Source organism: Oryzias latipes, chromosome 2 (genome assembly GCF_053564925.1).
Source record: "Oryzias latipes strain Hd-rR chromosome 2, Olatipes_Hd-rR_3.1".
Lineage (NCBI taxonomy): Eukaryota > Metazoa > Chordata > Actinopteri > Beloniformes > Adrianichthyidae > Oryzias > Oryzias latipes.
Genome location: NC_136238.1, coordinates 8,600,801 through 8,622,589, shown reverse-complemented (window position 1 = coordinate 8,622,589; position 21,789 = coordinate 8,600,801). Strand labels below are relative to the sequence as shown.

Genomic DNA, 21,789 nt, shown 5'->3' with positions numbered 1-21,789 from the left:
TGTGCCCAACAGTTGGAGATAGTGAGTTGCATTGATTAGCTTTATGGTTTTGCCAAATATTGTTTTGTGCACTTCAGCCAAACTTTTCTATTTTAGTCCAAAGGAATTTCTTCTTGAAATTATTTAGAGACAAATTCCACTTTCCACGTTTACAAAGACAGACGTTTATATTTAATAAAAAAGCCAAACTTCCTCTAAATGTTACAGTTTAGCATGCTAACTTAGGCTTTTAAAGCTGTCGTTGTTGTCATTTGGATATTTCTGAAAACTGCACAGTCAGGATTAAAAAAATTGTTTTAATTACTTTTTAAATTGTATTCTATTGTCACACCTTTGAATTTATTCAGAACAAGACCTCAAAATAGACAGAACATCTCCCTATACAAGACCTGCTAGGTGGCTTGAATCAGTAGGAGCTGGTTACTTTTCCTTAAATGACCTTTTATGTGTTTAAGTCTGAGCAAATATTTGAGATGTTATTCCTTTTGACACCAGTGATGTGAACAAATTAGAATAATGTACTTATAGTTCTTACAAAGAATGTGCTTCTTTAAATTTGAACAGGATCGTACCACTTTCTCCCATAACATCAAAGCACATTGGAGTCTTCCTGTATTTTACCTCTGAAGATCAGAAGCAGGAAGAGACAAAAGACACCAGCTACTAATCTAATACAGAGTGAACATTTATGCATGTTTCAGGCTAATATTAACATTTAGATCAGTTTTAATTACCAGGAGTGGAAAGAGATTCAGGCAGGATTAGATTAATTTAGAAGCCTTGAATTGCAAATGCCCTGATAATGGAGCGGCCATGCCGGCCCTGCTTATCATCAGTGTTCTTTGAAGGAGCTCCGGCAAACCGCAATGTTTTCAAACCACGGCAGCACAAGGTTACAACACGCTTTGGTGCGTAGATTCAACAATTTTAGAAGATAAAATGTAATAAATGAATTCAGAATTTCTTTAGACCCACTCCGATCATCGTTTGATCCATTTTCAAAACGTTGCCAGTGGTTGGTCACGCCATTTTTAGCCATAATAATGTAAATCCTGGGTCGTTTTCTGGGACATAGTTTCTGCAGAGCGGCAGTAGCTCATTAAAAATATACCTCTGTATTGTTGGGAGGATCATTGGTGTACAGCAACCCCGCCCCCCCTTCAAACTTCAAATGAAATCAAACTTTATATGCCACTATTCCTATGAAAGCACAACACTAAGTGCTTTACATTAAAACAAAATCTTCTTCTTTCTCTTCCGGCTTTTCCCTTCAGGGGTCGCCACAGCGAAACAACCTCTCTTTGGAGTCGCATGGTTAACTTGGCAATGTTTTACGCCGGATGCCCTTCCTGACGCAACCCTCTCAATATATCCGGGCTTGGGACCGGCACAGAAGCAGAGAAGGAAACAGGGAGCAGCCCGGATTCGAACCCTGGTTTCACGGACGGAAGGCGCCGCAAAACCAGCACGAGCTAAACCGGCTCCCTTACATTTAAAACAAAATAAATGATATAAAATCAAGCACGAAAATGAAAATAGATCCCCCCTCCCCATACCTACACACAACCCCCCACCCCCTAACTGATGGGGTCAGACAACGATTAATAGGAAATGGGCTGAGCGCCTCCCTGTTGCTGAGAACTATTTTCTAAGCCACAAAAGCACTCATTTTCCAACAGCATTTATCTGTCTGCTCCTAATTCACAACGATTTGAATGAAGAAGTATCCAGAAAAGCAATTTTAAGCGTAATTTATTTAACTATGTCTTCCTTCAAAAGAAAAATGCCTCCCAAACATGTTAAAACCACCAAAAACACAACAACATTGTATAAATGGTAGAAATGTGATGAAATGTGAAATTGAAGGTTCAGGATGTTTTTACTTTCTGTTATGCCTCTAGTTATAAACAGAAATATTATTAAATAGCGTTGATGCGTTATTTAAGGGGGGTCAGCAGTCTAAGTAAAGGTGCTCAGACTTCCCTCTTCCCAGCCACTTCCTCCACCCCCTCTGGGGGCATTTTTAGGTGTTCCCAGGCCAGTTGAGAAACGTAGTCTCTCCGGCGTGTCCTGGGACTTCCCCGGGGTCTCCACCGAGTGGGAGATACTCACAATATCTCCCCAGGGAGTTGTGTTGGGGGCAGATGCCCGAGCCACCTAAGAGCAGTTTTGTTTTGTTTTGTTTACGGTTTAAACATATTCCAGTACTAGTAGAAAGTCTCTAATCCTTAAGTGGGATTGGTGATAGTTCCTGCATAAAACTTCTTTTAAATATTAAAAACCCACTCTTGTTGAGTTTAATTTGCTACGATTATAATATTTTAGAATTTTTGGTATGGAAACAATACATTTATGAGGACTTGTGTGTTGTTTTCTGGGAAATATAATTAAAGTGTAGATGTAGTATCTCCCACATGCACAGATTCCTCCGTCCACCATTCCAGCGTTTCATTTCAGATCTGAAAGGCCTGTAGTTTGAAGTCAAGGTTGGCACGTACAAACAGCAGCGCTCATCTGTCACCCTCAAGCTGTTTTGTCCTCAGACCACAAGCCAAGGACTTTAAAACCCATTTTCCAAATGCCGCCTCCATCACTGTCCTCTGACGGGAGTAATGTTGTCTCCGAAGAGGCGAGCGTTCCCTCAAAGCTCTACAAAGCTCTAATCACAGACACCACCCCTTCTCATACAAAGAGAAATCTCATTTGTATCTTCTGGAAACGCTTCAAGAGTCATGTAAATGTTTAAATGTTGAAAAACAAAAAGTCTAAATAATCTAAAACAGAGTGAAACAGCCAAAGGAGAGGACTGTATGTACGTTCGTAAATATTTAAATTTTTAAGTATCTAAAGCAGTGGCCTGTGACTTACTTAGTTCCCTTAAAAGTTTCCTGTTTTCATGAATAAATAAGCACATGTCTGCAGCATAAATACTGGAACACGACTGCATTGGTGTTTATCCAGAGATCTTTATTTCATAACCTTTAAAAAGTTACGTTTTGGTTTGAACATTTTCTCAGAGTTTCCATTACCAAAAAAAACCAAACTCATTTTACTATCATACATAAGCGGGATTTATTTATCTCTACAGATTAGTTGCATGTGTTCGGACACTGTCCCATCTTTTGACCAAAACCTTGCCAAAAATTCTAGAAAATAACTCCTTTTTTTGGGAGAAAATTTTTCACCTTAATAGTTGTCTTTCAAGAACCACTTTTCTTGTTTCCCATGTCGTATTGCTCCGTATGTGTTCTTGTTTCATGCTGTGCCCAGAGTTTATGTGGGTCACCTTAAGGCTAAAATGGTCTTAACCCATCCTTTGTATCGGCATAAACCATCTGGCAGGATTGAGGGAAGAACAGGTGGTCTATATCCCCTCCAGTTTAGCAAAATAATGGCTTGTTAGTTTTCCAGTGCGTGAGAAAGGAAGTGCCTCCGCGTGGGTGTTAAAAAAAAAAAAACAGGGGAGTTGTGCATGTCTGCACGCACATACATGTCTGAATGGGCATGTATGTCAGAGAGGGCAATGAAGCGATCATACGTGCTTTTGTTTGCCATCTGCTTCAAAGGACCATCACCAAGTTCACTGACCCACGTCCAAATAGCAGACCGCCTAAATCTTCTGGGCTTTTTCTGTTTATCTCCCAAACACTTTTAATGCTGCATTCACACCGGACACGATGCGCCCAATTCGCGTCTGCCACCTTTCTTTTGACGTGCACAAAATGTACTTCTCAACTCCTCCATGCCTTGGCTGCAGAGCATGCGCCAACGCTTTTCTGGATTTCATTCGTTGTCGAATCATGGAAAACGTGGATAATGTTGAGTGGGTTTGTGTTTAGGGAGCTCTAAAGGGGCACCGTCGAGCACGTCGTAGTGTCTGGGTTCACCAGATCCTTCAGAGACGCTTGCAGTACGCTGAATTTCAGCATTTACTGCATGTGACGGTCGGTTTGAGCATTAACCATTAAGAGGTCAAAACAAAAATAAAACTGGGACGGTTGGCCCTCCGCAGGCTGCAGGGCAACATAGTGAGCTCCGCTTTCCAGGGAAAGGCAGCCTGGGCGGCCGCACACGCTACCTCTGCCGGACCCTGGGTGGCAGAGCTCACTAGGTCGCTACGCCGTCCACCGGGCGACTGGCTAGTGTAGCGGGCGCGATCGCTCCAGCTCCATGGGCTCTGTGACGGGCTGGCGATCTGACCAGGATGTATCCCGCCTTGGCCCAACAGTAACCGGGGAAAATATCAGAAAAGAGTCAGCGTTATAAGAGAATAGTCATAAGAGAAAACATCAAAATTTTAGGAGGATAAAATTTATGCAATTCTTCTAAATATTTTCAGAATTTTTTTAAAACAAACGTTCCAAATCATAAATGGTTTTTTTTAAATGGAGTTTTTGGAAAAGTCTACTGGTCAGGTCGGTCGTTGTTGCTGCTCATTACCCGCCTGAAGACACCTGATCCAGGTAGGTTTTTTGCGACAAAAAGCAGGGTTTGTTAGAAAACTCAAAAGGCATTGTCATTGGCAATAACTGTCAAATCTACTGCGGCAAAAGACCAACTGACCTCTTATTTGCTTCCAGAGGTTTGTTACTAATGATCTCCATTCATTATTTATGATTTAAGCAGCAACATGATTCCAATTTAAAATGTAATACCAGAGTTAAAGGGTCTTCAGTGTTTGGACTCAAAGCTTTTGTCACAGCTGCCCTTAAGGCTAGATATGGGTTGTCTGTGGGTGAAAAATGGGCAAACTTGTACAGGGCCCACAAACTATCAAGGTTGTAGACCCCTTGGTGGCAAGTGGTCATGCACATTTTTATTTATAAGGGGAATGCTGCAAGTGATTTGTCATAGTGATATACAACACATGAGGCTGAGTAAGGGTGAGGTAGGTGACTTGCAGGCATGTGGTACATGTTCCTCAAACCCTGTGCACTGTGCCAGAGGCCTGTTAGTGCTCTTCAAGTGATAAGTACGTGCAGCCCGACTGTTAGATGTGAGAAAATTTAACAATCAAAGTGTAGTTTGTGTGAAGATCCTACAGGTGACACAGATGCTGCCAGCTTTATCTTCCACATTTAATGAATATCCTTACTTACGACTAGAGTGTGGCTAAAAGACACAGCACGACAGCATCAGTCATATGTCAGAATTGTGCACATCGTACTCTATCCTTACAAAGACATCAAGATACACCAAACCACACACGACAATGGTACGTTCCATTTTCATGACGTCCCTTAAGGTGGCCGTAAGACTCACCTCTTCTCCTTTTAATATGGGGTAGCGCCAGTCTTAGACCCTCCATGGACCAGCACAACCCAAAAACCTACAGCACCTGTGCAAGGCAACCCCCGCAATCGGGTGCATGTGAGTTAGGCTTAAGGAGTGTTTTTATTTTGGCTAAAAAAAACGATTACCCCTGTTTCTTTGCTGAGTCCTGAATCATAGGGAACTCAAAAGTAATGCATGATTATGGGTAAATTGCTGAAACATTGGTTTGTTTCCCATTTGAGTTGCCTTTATTTTCCAGCCTGTGGTCCACGCGCTTTTTAAATGCATCGAAATAAAAATCACAGGAGTTCCACCATCGAATTTAACTGTGGAAATAGTCTTATGCTTGATTAAACAGTTGTTTTGTGCTTTGTTGGTAAACCGTTCCTGGAGAAAATGAACATTTGTTTTCAAGAACGAAATCTTGTACTCGAAGGTTTAGCGTAATTTTCAATATTCCTTTTGTCTAAATTGATCAAACATGTATTTGATAAAAAAGTTCTTCCTTAAAAACATCAGTTTTGGCTCTCCAATCTTTTTCAGAGCTGCAAGCAAAACTAAATTTGTTGTCTGGTCTTTTTCCAGTTTACATATGGACATCATGATGAAACCCATTACTGTAATGTCTCCCTTTTGACCAGATGATGAGCTGCAGCTGTGCAAATGATGTTTTTAGACGTTCTCCCAGACCCCAGAAACACCACAAGAAGTTCATAAAAAGCGTTGCAATGGACTTTGTAAGGTTTTTTTTGTTTTGTTTCTAACGCACATGCACGCAGCAGGCAGGTGACCTGCAGCATCTTTTCCTGTCATTAAAGTTCTGCGCTCACTCTGTGTGTGTGAGCCTGAGTATGCTAATTTCTTAATAATTCAGGAGAGATAAGTCACCATGAAGATAGTAAATCACACTGATAATCGACTTAGATACCTGGGTGAGGATAATAGGAAACTGCGTTCTTGAGAGCAGATTGGAATTAAAGTTTAAAATTCATTAAATGTGGAAGATAAAGCTGGCAGCATCTGTGTCATTATCTGTAATTAGATGGAGGCAAACTTGTCTTAAGGCCACTGGGACGTTTAAATAGGCTGACCATGTATTTCAAAGAGAGTCCTGTGAAGTCTTTAAATAAAAGGAAAATGAACCAATTAGTTGCTTTGCTTACCTTAAGTTTTTCATAGCGGTCGCTTAGTGCTGCCACCTGGTGGTCTCTGTGCCGGCCGACCAGTTTGCACAAAGAGCAGATGAGTTGGTCATCGCTGACACAGTACATGTTGACCTTCTCTTCGTCGTGCTCCAGACACTGGAGCCCTCTGAGGTGCGAGTCGGGCATCGGCTCGATGAGCCGGTGGCCCGTGAATGGCTTCTTGTTGGGGTGCGTTGCTCTGAGGCACTCCTCGCAGTACGACACCTCGCACGTCACGCACGTCTTCACGGCGTCCTGCGGCGGGTCCAGCTCGCAGAACTGGCACTGCACCGGCTCGGGAGGTGAGCCCGGGTTGGACATGGCGGCGCTGACGGGGACCAGTGCCAGGCGATTGCTGCTTTCCTCGCAGGGAGAGTTGGGCCCGCTGTGAGGGGCCGGCAGAGGCAAAGGGAGTCCAGCTGAAGACGAGGCTCTCTGAACTCTGTCAATAATGTTCTGCAGGGTGACGTTTCTCTTGAGTCCTTCTAGTCCACGCTCAGGACTCAAGGAAATGACATATCTACAGGTGGGGCACTGGAAAGCGCCAATATTCTGGACAGACTCGTTGGTGGCGCAGTGGGAGATGAGGATGCGGTGGGCGCAGCCAAAACACAGGCTGTGGGCACAGGGGAGCAGCAGAGGGTCTTCAAAGAGCTCCAGGCAGATTGGGCAGGTCAGCTCTGATTCCAGAGTGTCCATCCTGCTTAGAAGAGGCCAGGCGGGACCGTGCGCAGTGTCAGCGAAATCCAGAAGAGCCGCTCAGCTGCCTGAAGCCCACAAACGGGGAGATAGGAGAGACAGAGAGGGGAGACGGGAAAAGGAACAGCACAGGGATTTGTTAATAAATGGTGCAAAACGGCTTACTTTTCAATGCATTCTTTAGAGGCTTTGAGTCTCAATGGAGCAGACCAAAGTTTGGACCTTAATAATGCTGATCCTTTATGTTCGGTGTGACAACTGAGCTGGAGAAACTGTCAAACCCAGAAAAATAGACACCCAGGAACAAATTTATTTGAAGGCAGAGAGGCGGTAATGCCATTCACAGTAAAGGGGGACTGTAGTAGTTGCTGAGCAAACTGTCAAAATGCATTTTTGTCTTCTACACATGCTGAGATTCAAATTTTACAATTTAAAATTTCCAACAAAATGCATTTTCAGCTTTGTATTCTGTTAATCAAACAGTGCAACTACTTAAAATCCATCAACTAGAGCCTTAAAATGGACTGAGCTGATCTCAGTTGAGCTAAAAAAATCCTTGAAGCTTAAACATCTAGTACGGCTAATGTGCTATCAGCTGTTAGCAGGCACAACTTTACACAATTTTCTTTGCGCATTTGTTGTTTATCACACAGTACAAATTAGTGAACATGTTGAAACCGTCAAAGCTAAGCCAAAACCCAAAAACATCTTACACGGCTAAAAGGCTGTTAGTTGTTAAAAAGCACAGCTTCAAAATCATCCATTTTTGTGTTTATCAAACAGTACAAGCAATGCACATGTTACAACAATGGCTCTTATTGATCTCAATCGATGTAAAAACATCTTATGCTAAAATATTCCAACATCTCATACTCTAATGTGCTATTTGTCATAAGCATACACAACTTTTAACACACAAAAATATGTTTTGGGAGCATTTCTCGTGTTTATCAAATAGCACAAGCCAATGTAAATCCTAAAACAACAAAACATGTCAGCTATGGCTCTAAAATGGATCCAACTGATTTCAATTCAACTAAAAAATCCTAAAGATAAAAAACTAACACATCTTAAACAGTTAATGTGCTATTAGCTGATAAAGTACAAGTACAAATTGTAGATGTACGTGTTGAAACAATCAAACCCATCAACCATGGTTCCACAATGGACCCAACTGATCTAAATCGATTTCTGTAACCCACTAAGCTAAAACCGTCCAACATCTAACGCAACCATGTTTGTGCTTTTGGTAATCACCTCCCGGCTATTGTGAGACGATCCGGCGAGCTATTGATTTATACACACAAAGCAGAAAATTGCAACACAACTGCTTAAACAGATTTTCTTTGTTAGCACCTAAACGTTTTAAAGATCCCCAAAAAACTAATTTGTATTTAGCTGTTTGTAAGCGTTACTTTAATACGTGCTTGTTTTTAAATCTAGTAGTCATTAGCTAATACAGGATACAGTCAGATGTCAGAGATTGCAAGAAACGTTATATTTTACACTGATTTACACTTAATAAACATTTTTTTGTTGCTGTCAATGCAAAAACAGCCACTAGTGCTTTCCTAATTTCCTAGTTTGGCATTTTCTTTAGTTCAGAGTAATTGGATCCTTTAGATAACACAGGAATGTGGTTTTGTTGTGCAGCAGTAGCTGCACATTTGAACAATTAACGTCAGTTCTTTGTACTTTGATCAAATCTGAGTACGTCTGCTGTTGGGATTAGAGTTTTATTAGGAGCTAAATGTGACAGTGTGCACAACAGATGTGTTTTTTTCAGCTGGAGCAAAGGAGGAGACTGCAGTTAAAGTTGAAATGAAAAAGCCGCTGGAGAAGCGATGAAGGCTGGGTGGTGTGGAGTTTGAGCGTTTTAGTTTGGCTTGTCGAGACAATAAAAATGGGATAAAATTGGTCATGAATGCTGAATTTATACATTCACAAACAATTTCCAACTTTTTTTGTATTGTTTCGCATTAAACATGTAATAATAATAAGCGTTATTACAGACTCAAGGTCCATTTGCTGCAAAATACTCAAAATTTATAAAAGACTCAAGGACAAGAATAGAACACTCAAACAAGTATAAGAACAATATCATAAAAAGTATTTAAAAAAAACTGTCTTAAAAGTTTAAAAATCAATGACATAGGAATATAAACACAATGACATGAAAGCATAAGAACAGTAAAATAACCAGGTATCATGAATTAATAAAGACTAAAACTGTTGACTTAAAAAAAAAACCGTAAAAGTTTAAAAAAGACGACCGTATCAAAACCTCCAAATAGGGGATTGGTATCTAGAAGTGCTGCGCTTTACATTGGTGAGAGTTAAAATGATTTCATTATTTAAAGCATTAAGACGATAATTAAAACCATAGATAAAATGTCCTTAGGGCATCATTATAGGCTACTTGAAGCTTCCTCATGCTGGATGCCCTATAATTTGTCTACAGGTGGGCAGTACACAGGGGTGTGCAGTAAGTTTTGAATAAAAGAATTTTAAGATTGTACGAGCAGGAATAAATCCTGCGTGCAAGTTTGTTTGCCTGAGCATATAAAATACACCGTTGTCTGTGGATATTTTCGTCATCTATAAGCTCATCGTTGATAATATGACCAAACCATTTAAAAGTTGTTGTAATCCGGAGTTGCTGGGGCTGAAGAAAACTAAAGCATCTGCATACATCAGATGATTTACCTTAAAACCACCAACTATGCAACCGGTACGTAAGATGCTAAAGTAAAGTAATTTGGTTTTCTTTCACTCTTTGATCCATTTGATAGTTAGACGGCATCCACACTGCTTCTGGACCACACCAGGGTTCAGACAACTTCCCTTTATTATGTAGACAACAATTGGATTGTTTGGTCTCCAAACTCCACACATTTTTTTTTTATATCTCAGACGAATGGGATCTCACTGCCAGAGGTGAAGGTTATAAAACCAAATCCAGAGTGACGATGTTGAGCTGCACATGCATTTAGAACATGAGAAAACTGCTATTAAACACAGACAAAATATGCTCTGTAGTTAAGGATAAAAAGCTAAATTAACTTAGAAAAAAAAAAGCTTCTTAGCATCATATGTAGACCATAATAATGCAGGAAAAAAATCCTCTTTTTTCCTCTATGGAGTGGCATTTTCAGCAGATGTCACTGTTGCATGGAGATTAAAGCTTGTGAAAGTCAGAGCAGATTCCTGCAGAAAAAAACTGCAAACGAGTTCTTCTTGTTGGGGTTCTCTGCAATAATCTAGCTAAAATAATTGTTATTGAAAACAACAGTGTAGAAAGAAGGCAGACTGTGTGCACAAAGAAAAGGTTTCAGATCTGTCACCAATAAAATAGATATGAAATGAAGTATCTGTAACCTCAAACATCTGAAAAAGAGAAAAAGATGACTTTCATTATGAACAGAATAAATACAAACTGAGACAACTGTTTGTATTTTGGGGCAGCAGACAGCAATCTGCAGGCTTAAATACTCGAAAAACTCTTTGAGCAACAATTCCTCTGAAGCTAATGCCCGGAAGCTGACACACAAAGTCTATATATAAGTGCGTTAGCAGCTTCAGTGTTCAACACTTTAGCATTTAAGCGTAGCTACGCAAGATTCTACGACCGTTTTTGGGTTCTACGTACATATCACGCAGCCGTTAAACATGCATTGAAAGTTAAAAGGTCGTTGAGCTTTCTACCATTGAGGGGCTCGGATTTGGTAGTGACCTATGGATGGCATTTTAATTCATGGAAGAGCCATCCGTTCAAAAATGGATCATGGAGGAGTTTATGTCCAGCTGGAATTATACGCCAGTAAGTTAAGTTTTTCAAATATTGGAATAGAGCTATGAAAGAAGAAACCTAGAGCAACATTTGCACTGCTTCTGTATTTCGCAAGAAAGTTGTGTCAGAATTCCCTCACTACTCACTATATAGTGCACGGTCTATTGCGTTCGCCATTTTTGAGTGCTGTCTGAATCTACAAATCCAAAATCGATTGCCCTAGAAATTTCCCAGAAGTATCTGCGAAAAACCAGTGTACATTGATGCTCACTAGATTGGCGAATATGGACCACAATGCATTGTGTCTGAACAATTTTTTTTAATAGACCATCAACATTTTTATCTTCAGAACACAGTAGATTCATCGTCGCAAAACGCTCATAGGAATTCGATTTTAACTTCGCGAAATCGATGTCAAATCCGCCGTTTAAAAAAAATAATAAAGTAGGGAGCATGGTGTCCGAATTGCTTTTAATATTCAGAGCACTAAATAGTGCCGCACCATAGTTTTTTAGTAGTTAGGGGGGAATTCGTACACAACCCAAGTCTTATCCAGCTAATAGACAGCAGTAGACAGCCCTTCTTGTCCAGTGTGAACACCATGGGATAAATTGGACATCACATGCCCAATGTGTCCATAGCTTCAAACGCCAAAAAAGCAGCTTTCAGATCTAATGTGTAGAAAATGTAACCGTGGAGCTAAAACAAAGTTGTTGATGTCTGCATCAACATATTTTAATCAATATCAAATTTTAGAAATTATAATAGCATAATTGCCACAGAATAATTACCCTGCCCAAACAAATTAAGAAAATGTTCAAAGAAAAAGATATGATAATCTGTGTTCAATGATTGGGATTATTCAAGCATTTAAAATATATAGACCTGTAGGATTTTCACTTGTCTTTGAATTGGTTTGGAAATGTTTAATTTCTTTGATACTTTTAACCTAACGATAAGTAGAAGATCAAAAGTAAAAGCATTAATGCTGTCATCCTTAGCTCCTCAAATCTTCCTGATCGTCACTTCCAGCACTCAGATATCACCCAAATCCCTATAAGAGCGGAAATAATTCAAATATATATTTAAATATATAAATATTCTCCATACAAAGGTGAGGGACTTGGACATTAATGGAGCTCACGTGATTTTTTGGTTTGACATCTTTGGAGCTAAAAAAAAAATTAAGACAAATCTTCTTTACTCAGATAAAACAAACTAGAATCTGCAAGCAAACTGGAAAATCTATTTGAAATGGACACGTAGTGAGGGTGAAATGCCTTTCAGCTCACCATAGGTGACACTGTTGAACCGTGCAGTGTGGGCATGAAGCAGAGAGAGGGCTGGAGCGACGGCGGTTGGATGGAAGGTGAGGGGGGAAAAACACTGTCACTCACACTGGAGACAGATTGGGAAAAAAATTCCAGATGTTTGTTTTTCCCCAACATCCCTTTGTGCCACATGGCTGTCAGAGCTGCCACACTGTGCACGATATGGCTGGTCTGCTGGGGTGCTCCCTGGAAGATGTCAGTACCAAGAGTTTTCAGTGGGGGTCGTTAAAAGCTGAAGGAAAAGCTGGGAGCTCGGTGTTGTTTTCCTCCTGCTTCACTCAGCAGCTTCTGAAACATTTATATTCCCGATCAGGCAGAAATTGTGGAAAGTTTGGTATATTTAACAAAAGCTAGCACACAATAAAAGGTTGTATTAGTCTTTAAAATACACTAAATTCTAATGAAAATGTTTTATTAATGTTGTCATTGATACATATAAAACGCTTTCACACTTTGGATGTGGAGCTTTTTCCATGTTTCATCAACTGACACAGATGGCATTTTCCAATTACTATATTCCTATATTTGGATCTTAGGTTGTCTTGTTGTAGCATTTAAGATTTGAGTTATCTGTGAAAGTTTTTGTGATATTATGCAACTCTTTCTTGCAGTATTTTGGCCAAAAGCTTCCCAAAAAAAGCTAAAAGAGTAACTTTTCATAGCACTTTAACTTGGATTAGAACCTTTGGTTTTGTTGAGCTACAAAGAAAACGCTTTCAGTGGTTTTATTTTTAAAGAAAAAACCAAATACGTATATATAAAATACATACATACATACATACATACATACATACATACATACATACTTACATACATACATACATATAAAACTAGCCGTAGTCATAGCATTTACTTGTACAGAAGCTTTTTGACAAAAGAACAGATAATTATCAGCAACAACCATAGACGGTGCTTTTTCAAAGGCCTGTAAGGACTATGTTCCAGTTGACTTGATGTAATGTCATGCAGTTACAGCAGCTGCTCATTTGGGGGAAATCTGGAGCAAAATGAGCACTGACCAAGACAGCAAAACAAGAAAAAGTCCTTCAAGTTTTCTATCTTACACTGACAAGCTTGTTTACCTCATCACAACACCACATTTACCAGTAAAACAAGTCTTGTTTTACCAGATAGACCAAATACATATGTCACTGCCAAATCCGAGTACCTGATTGGTCAAAGTTTAACCTGGATTTACTGACAACAGGCATTTAATAGCCTCGCGTTTTGTACGCGGAGCCCGAAAACAGTCATAAAAACTTGGGTAGCTAGCTACACTTAAATGCCAGAGTTTTGTTCGCGGAAGCCCAAAATTTAAGCCCAGATACTAGCTTTAATATTTTAAATTTAGCATGTACACCACCCTTCTCCACTGGTCAGTCTTCATGCACCACCTACAGCAGAGCTAGCCTTAGGTCCTGTAGCTGTTAGCATGGCAGCTCGTCACAAAGAAAACCAATTTAAATGTTAAAATACAAGATTGAAGTACTACTAAATTATTGTGTCCATATTTCTGCAAGTCATCTATTAATTTCAGCTGATGGATACCTCTTACGTAACTAAGAAATGTAAATAACTGAGGCGAGAACGATGAGACACCATCGATTTTATAACGATAGTAAGAAGGTAGATGAATGTGTGAACTCATTTAAAATATAAAAAATAAGGTAAACAACTTAGCAGGCTGTTCTAGGTAATTCAAACACACTTTTCTAGAGCAACATTTCATATTTAATGTGTAATTGTAGAAAATAAAACGTTGATAAAACATTTTTAAAGTGAAGCAACAGAAAGTGAAGTAATTCCAACAAGTTATTTTATGGCTTCCCGGTTGATCTCACCAATCTAAAACCTTTTTTACAATTTCACATTTATTATATCTTTTACTGAAACTCTAATACTTGGTTACCTGCCAATTTCCTGGAAAGCCAAATATCTGTGAAATCAAGCTGAAGATAATCCTGAATGTTAAAGCTCCTTCAACTTTTGATCTCCGTTTGTGTTGGGATTGTCTGCGCCCTGCCTCTGAATCTTTCATTAACTCTGGATCCATGAAGGTAGCAGCTTTCATCTTCCACTCACAGTTTAGGCTGCTGAAATTTTCATAGGTATTCAGTCTGTCCATTTTCTAAAAGAACTGATTCCACAAGAGGAGGGTGTGGACCAAAACTGGTTTTTAAGCTGATTTTTAACCTCTAAAATAAAATGATACAACATTTTAGGAAAATATAAAACAAAAAAAACTAGAGCTGGGTCTGTTCGACTGAGTGGGAAAATTAAAATATGGTTAAAATACGGTTCCAAAAACAGCCAAATGCTGCGTTCCTTCACTGAAGCACACACTTGGATGAAGGGGTCTGCTTGGTGCTTTGACGAGAGCAGCCGTGGCAGTCCGTGGTGCGGATCCAAGAAGTAGGTCAACTCCATTGACCTGGTTCACGTAATCAGCATACACTGTGTGTGTCACTTTACGATCTTCTCGTTCCACTTCCCTCCCTCAAGTTTCCAAGGACAGAGAACAGTAAACATGCAGGGAAGCGGAGGAGGGCGAAGCATCGGAGGCCGGGTGTAAACGCCATTGCTGCCTGTCTGAGTTCATGAAGTCACAACTCAAACAAAAACAAACATTTTCAGTCGATTATTAAAGTGTAAATTAGGTACTTTTCAGAAAAATTGGTCGAATAAGCCATTTAAAAAGATCAACCAACTGGAGGAAATGCCAACTGTCAAGAAAAGGATGTTTTTATTCAAAAATTATCACAGCTGTAGCCACTTGGCACTCTCTTATCTCAATCAGAACTTTCAAGATCTGCTTACAGGATTTAAAAAGGTCAAATTAAAGGAGAAAAATAAGATGCTTTTTTTGGGAGTAGATAACTGAAACCACATTAACCCCTGATCCCAAGCAGTGGTCGGTTCCAATCACTATGGCTACGTTCACACTGCAGGCTGAAGGGACCCAATTCCGATTGTTTTTTGGTTTTGTTTTTTACCCCTATGCAAACTGTATCTGATCTTTTCATGACAGTCTGAACGACACAAAGCCGATCTTTTCAAATGCGACCCAGGCCACTTGGGTATGTGGTCCCGAATCCGATACATATCCGATCTTTTCAAATGCAACCGCCGTCTGACCGTCCAGGCAACATGTATCCGACCCGTACGTTGTCAATCTGCGTTGAAGTAGGTGGGAACGAGAACATAAACATCAACCATGGTAGACGATGCTGCTGAGACCAGTCAGTGAAAAGGAAGCGAGGTCACCGATTGGATTCATATTTGGGGTGACAGCTCTATTCAGGCAAAACTCGAGGGCCCTTATCGCAACCGGGTGGTTTTTGAAAAAAATTCCAGCGAAATGGCCTTTCCCCGAGATTACTTTTTTTTTCCCCTTTCAGACTGTGGTCAGAAGCGCGGGGGACTGAAGGCGGATCCTCCTTCGGGGTTCACTTCCCAGTTCGGACCCTCAGATTCTCCAGAGCAGGTTAATCGAGAGTCAATACCAGTTCTGTTGGGGGAAGCCTTCTTTTATTATCGTTCTCCTTCCTCCCTAACACACAACATGAATGCACGCCCCCACTGCCCCTCTTACACACACACACGGCCCCAGCACATACACATCCCCATTCCACAACCATGGGTACAGACGATCCTGGCTCCAATGCCTTCTTAAAATGAGAAGATTGTTATTGTGCTGGCTCCTTTTTGAAAATAAATGTAATAATGCAAAAGACCTCCACTGTTGACAACAGTGTTGTTGACATCCATTGTTAACGTTAGCTACTTCCGCAAACAACGAGTCACGTCATTCACCGTTGAGTACTCTTCTGCGCATGCGGGTCAATTCTGGGTCATTTTACTTTCACACAGGAGATCACAAAAGTGTGCATTTAATTGGAGATGTGAACGGCCTTGCAAAAAAATCTGATTTTTTCAAAAGATCGGAATTGAGCATTAGGCCCTGCAGTGTGAACGTAGCCTATGTGACGGGGTTCTTCTTTGCAGCAAGGAAATGAATCACTCTAAAATAAGAAATAATGACCAAGCCAGCAGACTCCAAATTTCAAACAGTAAGATTTTATTGATCCCAAAACACACATCAAAGAATGAATTCAACTGATTCTGGGAGAGTCTGTTGCCACCACTGCAACCAAGATTGCTCTGTCTCAACTGGGAAAAGTTCACCCCTTATAAAGCCTTAGCCCCTCCCACAGGCCAATTAACCAAACACATCTTTAAAACTAATTCCTGCCTTGCAACCTGGAGGATTCTGAAACAGAACTCCAAAATTTTGGAATACGACAAACTGTAAGTTACATCAAAGCAGAAACGGCGTTGTATGTTCTGCAGGCATGCCCCGCCCTCTCCACCATTTTGATCTGGTGGGTGGGTTTTCTGTTGGTTTTGTATGCATAGCAACCATTTTATGTTTTGATCACCTGCGGATGACGAACAGATCTATGTCATTTTTAGAAGAGTTGACAAAAATACATTTCTGGATTTCCTTGGCACCAAAGGTTGTTTTTTTTGTTAATTACATCTACCTACCTACCTAGTATGTTCATATTGATTGTCAAATCGTTTCATTCATCTTGAGTCAGTGTATCTGCGGTTGAACTGGTAAACTATCACCAGTAAGGTATGGAGTTAATTCAGTCTCAATAATCAGAAATGCACACAACCTGTTTCACAAATACACACGCTCTGATTCACAAATGTAATTTTACGCAAACGTGCAATATTAATTTGGAAATGCACACGTTGTTTCACAAATGCACACCCTGTATTTCACAAACACACACGTTGTGTCAATTAAACTCATCAGCAAAGCAGGTGTACTCGCTTTCAGCCAATCGAATAGCCTCTTAGACTTTTTCCAGCTTCCACACAGGTGACAAAAAGCCCCGCCCATCTTTGACTCTGTACCAGTCGGTAGTTAGAGTGTTAGCTTTAGCATGCCTCCTGTAGGTTTATTGCCTTCGGTCGTCAAAAATTATTGGCTTGTGCAAGTTTCCACTGGACTTGGCAACAGTGGTTGAATGCAGTTGGCATTGAATCCAGTGAACTGTCTCCTGGTGATGAGATTTGCTATGAATGTTTCACTCAGGATAGTTAGTCCTGAGTGAAGCTTTGCTGCTAGCGTCCTTTTAGCACTCAGACACCGGGTCCCTTCGGTCTGGATCATGAGGAGAAAAATCTTCAACTTCCACAGAAAGTTCTGTGGGGAAACTGGCATCACTTTGTACCACTCTCCATATTAAATGTAGTGTGACTACATTACCTCAAGCTAACCTCCCTGTCAATCACAGATCAATTCAGCCCCCCCCCCCCCCCCCCCCCCCCGTTTTTTCTCTCTCCAGTGAGTGAAGTCATCCTCCAACTGTCCTGTTCCGTTACCCCTAAAGTTAGAACAGAGTTACTATACTGACTTTAATCATAATGTATGATTTGATTTTGTTACTCCTAGCTAAGGGGCTTTGTATCTCCTGGACTTTAAAACTTTTCCCCCGTGCTTGTGTGCTGTGCACCTTCAGTTCTGACATCAGTGTGGAAGCTTAAAGAAAGTCTAAGGGGCCATTCGATTGGCTGAAAGTGAACACACCTGCTTTGCTGATGAGTTTGATTGACAGATTCATTAGCCAATGGTGACATTAATTGACCTGCAGCGTGAAAGGAGTCTCAATATTCACCGTAGGATAATCTCTCACAAATGTGGGGAGATTCACAAATGAGCAGTTTTGTGAACGCACATTCTAAAATGTGCACGATCTGTGAGTTCATATTCAAAGTGTACCTAAAAATGATGTTTGTGCAGCATCTATTGTGAATTTCTAAAAAATGCATTGTGTTTTTGTGAAACACAGTGTGCACATTTGTGAGAAACACTTGTTGTGCATGTGTGAAACATTTAGTTGAGATTTGAGAAACACAACGTGCGTGTTTGTGAAACACAGGGTGTGCATTTGTGAAACACGTGTGCATTTCCAGATTAATATTGCAAGTTTGCGTAAAATTACATTTGTGAATCAGAGCGTGTTTATTTGTGAAACAGGTTGTGTGCATTTCTGATTATTGAGACTGAATTAACTCCATAGTGAGGAGGCCACAACTGACCAAATCGAGTAAAGCAAGAAGAAACAAATGTTTGAAACTTTATCTGCTGAGAAATAAAGATGAACCATATTTCCTCCTTTACAAAAAGTGAGATTCTGGATTCTTTTAATATTTAACCAGTCAAGAGTGCTAACTGTTGACACACATGCTCCAATGTGTTGTCTGATTTCAGCAACCCCTGCCTGGTTGATCCTTAATCCGCTTCCTGCCATCCTGCCTGTGACCAATCCTAGCCTTTCATGGTTTGTAGTGGTCAGTCACACTTAACAGGATTGGCTGGCCATTGTCTGGGATGCGGAGGCTATTAGCGATCGTGTGTGGCAGAGCTCGTCTCCTTTTGTGACCCAGATTGGGCACATGTGAAATTCAACGTGATGTTTGGGGCTGGAGATTATAGGAGAACGTGTCTGGGGTTTGGTGAGGATACGTTTTAACTGGGTTCTTTGATCTTCACCCTGATGAGATGCATCCACGAAGATTATGACAGACCTGTTGGGGTTTAAGGAGTTTCTTTAAACTAGGACTAAAGGCTTATTATCAAAACTGCTCAACTTGTCAAAATAAAAGCATTCAGTTTGCATAATATTTTGCTACCTTTTGATCTTTTCCTCTATGCAGTTAAAGCTGGAGAAAAAGTCGACTCAAGAAGTTTGGTGCTTTAATGACTGCCAATATATTGACCCTCACTTGCAATTACAATTATGTTGGGATAAAAGGGATCAAATTGTGCCCATTTCCTGATTCCGCAGGCATTAGTTTTCATTTAAACTAAATATGGTCAGCATGAAACTGCCTCCACAAAGCTGGAGAGTGTGCATACATGACCAGCACACTGGAGAGATGAAGCCAGCGTGTGTGGCATCTGTGAGGGTCATGTGGCAAAGCATGCCAGATATTGCAATTTAATGTGAGTTGTTCGGGGCAAAGAGGAAGTATGCTGCAGTAATCTCCTCCTCATTAAGTTGTATATGTGGGGTTTTAAGTCTAGCACTCATAGTACAAGGCACTTGTGATTTAGCAAACACAGCTCGGATTAAAATGGCGCTGTCCAACTACCGTTCAGTTTTTGATGTTTTCTTTATGAAAACTGATTTCTTTGTCATTTTTGGTCGATAGGTTAAGATGCACTGTTTTTCTGAAAGTCATCCTTCCAATACCACTCAAGAGAAAGAAAGATTGTAGGTCATTTAAATCCTACGTACCGTTTGATGTTTATTGAATATGTTGGCATTCATATTGAACCTAACCAACAACAATTCACTACAAACTCTACTAAAGTCATTATTAGGACCACAAACATTACCATAACTCTTTTAGACCAGAGGTGGCACCTAAATAACACGCTCTTTGACGTACAGTAAGTCTTCAACCGTTTACGCAATCAACGTCATATGGGCTTTGCACCTAACATCATTTCAGTGAAGTGTCGCATATCAGTGCAAAGCTGCTTTTCTGCGCTCCAGAAGCCGCTTACGGTTGAAGAGTTACGGTAGCTGGTAGAATGTCAACACTTGAGAAAAAGCCTAGATGTTAAAGGGTTAAAACTAGGGTTAAACTACATAGCTGAAGTAATTTCTATTGGGTCTATTTTAATCCTTCAACATGAAGCTTTAGCTCCAGTGTTTACATTCTTTTAACTATTGTAACTCTTCCACCGTTTATTCAATTAACAGGATTCCAGTAAATTCTGAAGTGAAGAAAAGTGGCTTTGCACTGATATGCAACACGGCCAGCCTGCTCAATAAATCGCAACTTTATTGTTATTGCGATATCGAGCTGTGCAATATGCATATCGCAAAAGTTTGCAAAAATTGCGATAAATGGTAACTGTAAATGTGCTAAAAGAATCTTATGTCAGCTGGACATATCAAACAAATCAAATAAATACTTTTGTGCATTTGATCATTTACGTCATTGACCAATCAGAAGAACCCCTTTTATGTTAGATGCTAGCCTCCTAGACAAGGGTCATTTGGAGTGTAATTTAAGTTATGTGACTCTTTAGTTAATCTGTTGCAGTGAAATGGAAAATTATGTATTTTGTTGTTTTGCTTGTTTTTTTCTCGTATCGAAAGTTGTTTCGTCATCGCAATATTGATCACCGATATCACTAATCGCAAGTTTTCTCATGTCGTGCAGCCTTAAAAGCTGGTATTAAACGCTGCTTCAGTCCGTGTCAGAATCAGCTGATTCAAGTTGATCTCGTAAATGGTCAAAGAGTTGGGGTGAGTCAAAGAGTGTTTTTTAGGCAATGCTGGTGACCTCGCTGGTGTTAAAGGGTTGATTGGTGAAAAAGCGTTTTTCTTGCTGTAAGGCCAAATGGGAATTGCTGGAAGCAGTTTAGTTGAGTTCTCAGATCTTGGATGTAATTGTAAACCACTTATGGAGAAGATTATAAAAAACAGTATTGACTTTTGCATCTTGGATTTTATCGAATTGAAATATTGCGGTTAGATGACCTTGAAATCAGGACATTGTCATTTTAGCTCTACAATAATTTACATCTACAATAATCTCTACTGTAATTTCCACACTATAGGGAATGCATTTTAAGGTGCACCGTCAATGAATTGGCTACGTTAACCTGCAGCTCACAGCCTCATTTTTAACAAGTATAGACAAACACACTGATATCGCTAACACAAACGTTACTATGACTACTCCAACTCCCAACCTTGTTAGTAACAAAAAATAAACAAAAAGTTCGTCACCGCTACACCTTTAGCGTATTTACAATAACAATTTTGTTTGTGAAACTAAAAAATAACAGATTGGCATTGGATCAATATGTCATGAATCAGCTCGAAGTTGCTTCAACATCAGTAAGACCAACCAGAACCAAAACATATACAAAGTGCTCTGGGTTGAGAGGCCAATTCTTGAAAAAGTTAAGCCTTTGAAGTTTGCCTTATAGTGTGGGAAATATGGTAAAACAAATCACGTGGAAATGACCAGGTGTAGTCTAAAACACAGAGACGTGGTGGCTAAAAACAAGATTCCCTTAAAATGTATATTGGATATGGTTATGTCTAAATTCAGTAGTGGAGATAGAACATTTTATATAGTTGGGCTAGAGGGGGGCAGAATACCTGAACTCAACAAGTGGTGAAAGGGTGGGGATGAGCCAAGATTTTGTCTAACCTGCTTTCTGTGCAGCAGTTTTCTAACTTTTAAGACAACGTGGACTAAAATGTTCCCATATCATGGATTTAAGGACTGGAAACACTTGAGGTTCAATAGCTGTTATTCAATTAAACTCCAAGGTTGAGATAAATCTAGTTGTTGGGCGTGTATTCATCCAAACTATCAATGGAAAACAAGTGGAGAAATGTCAACTCTTTTTGAACTTGTGTAACACTTTTAGCCATATTGATGGTCTGAAATCTCCCTTCCAGAA

At 40.1% G+C, this 21,789-nt stretch overlaps 2 protein-coding genes across 4 annotated transcripts in view; one reads left to right on the top strand and one right to left on the bottom strand.

Moving 5' to 3' along the window:
- The window catches only part of LOC101160633 (MSL complex subunit 3), a 205,771-nt gene that overhangs the window by 7,001 nt on the left and 176,981 nt on the right, over positions 1-21,789 (top strand). The window lies entirely within an intron of this gene.
- Positions 1-21,789, bottom strand: part of LOC101171810 (E3 ubiquitin-protein ligase Midline-1) — a 74,166-nt gene that overhangs the window by 21,659 nt on the left and 30,718 nt on the right. For both annotated transcript variants that reach the window (XM_011484944.3, XM_004066587.5), the window contains exon 2: positions 6,438-7,225. In XM_011484944.3, the coding sequence (XP_011483246.1) occupies positions 6,438-7,157 (720 nt within the window). In that variant the 5' untranslated portion in view covers positions 7,158-7,225. The remainder of the gene's footprint in view (positions 1-6,437; positions 7,226-21,789) is intronic.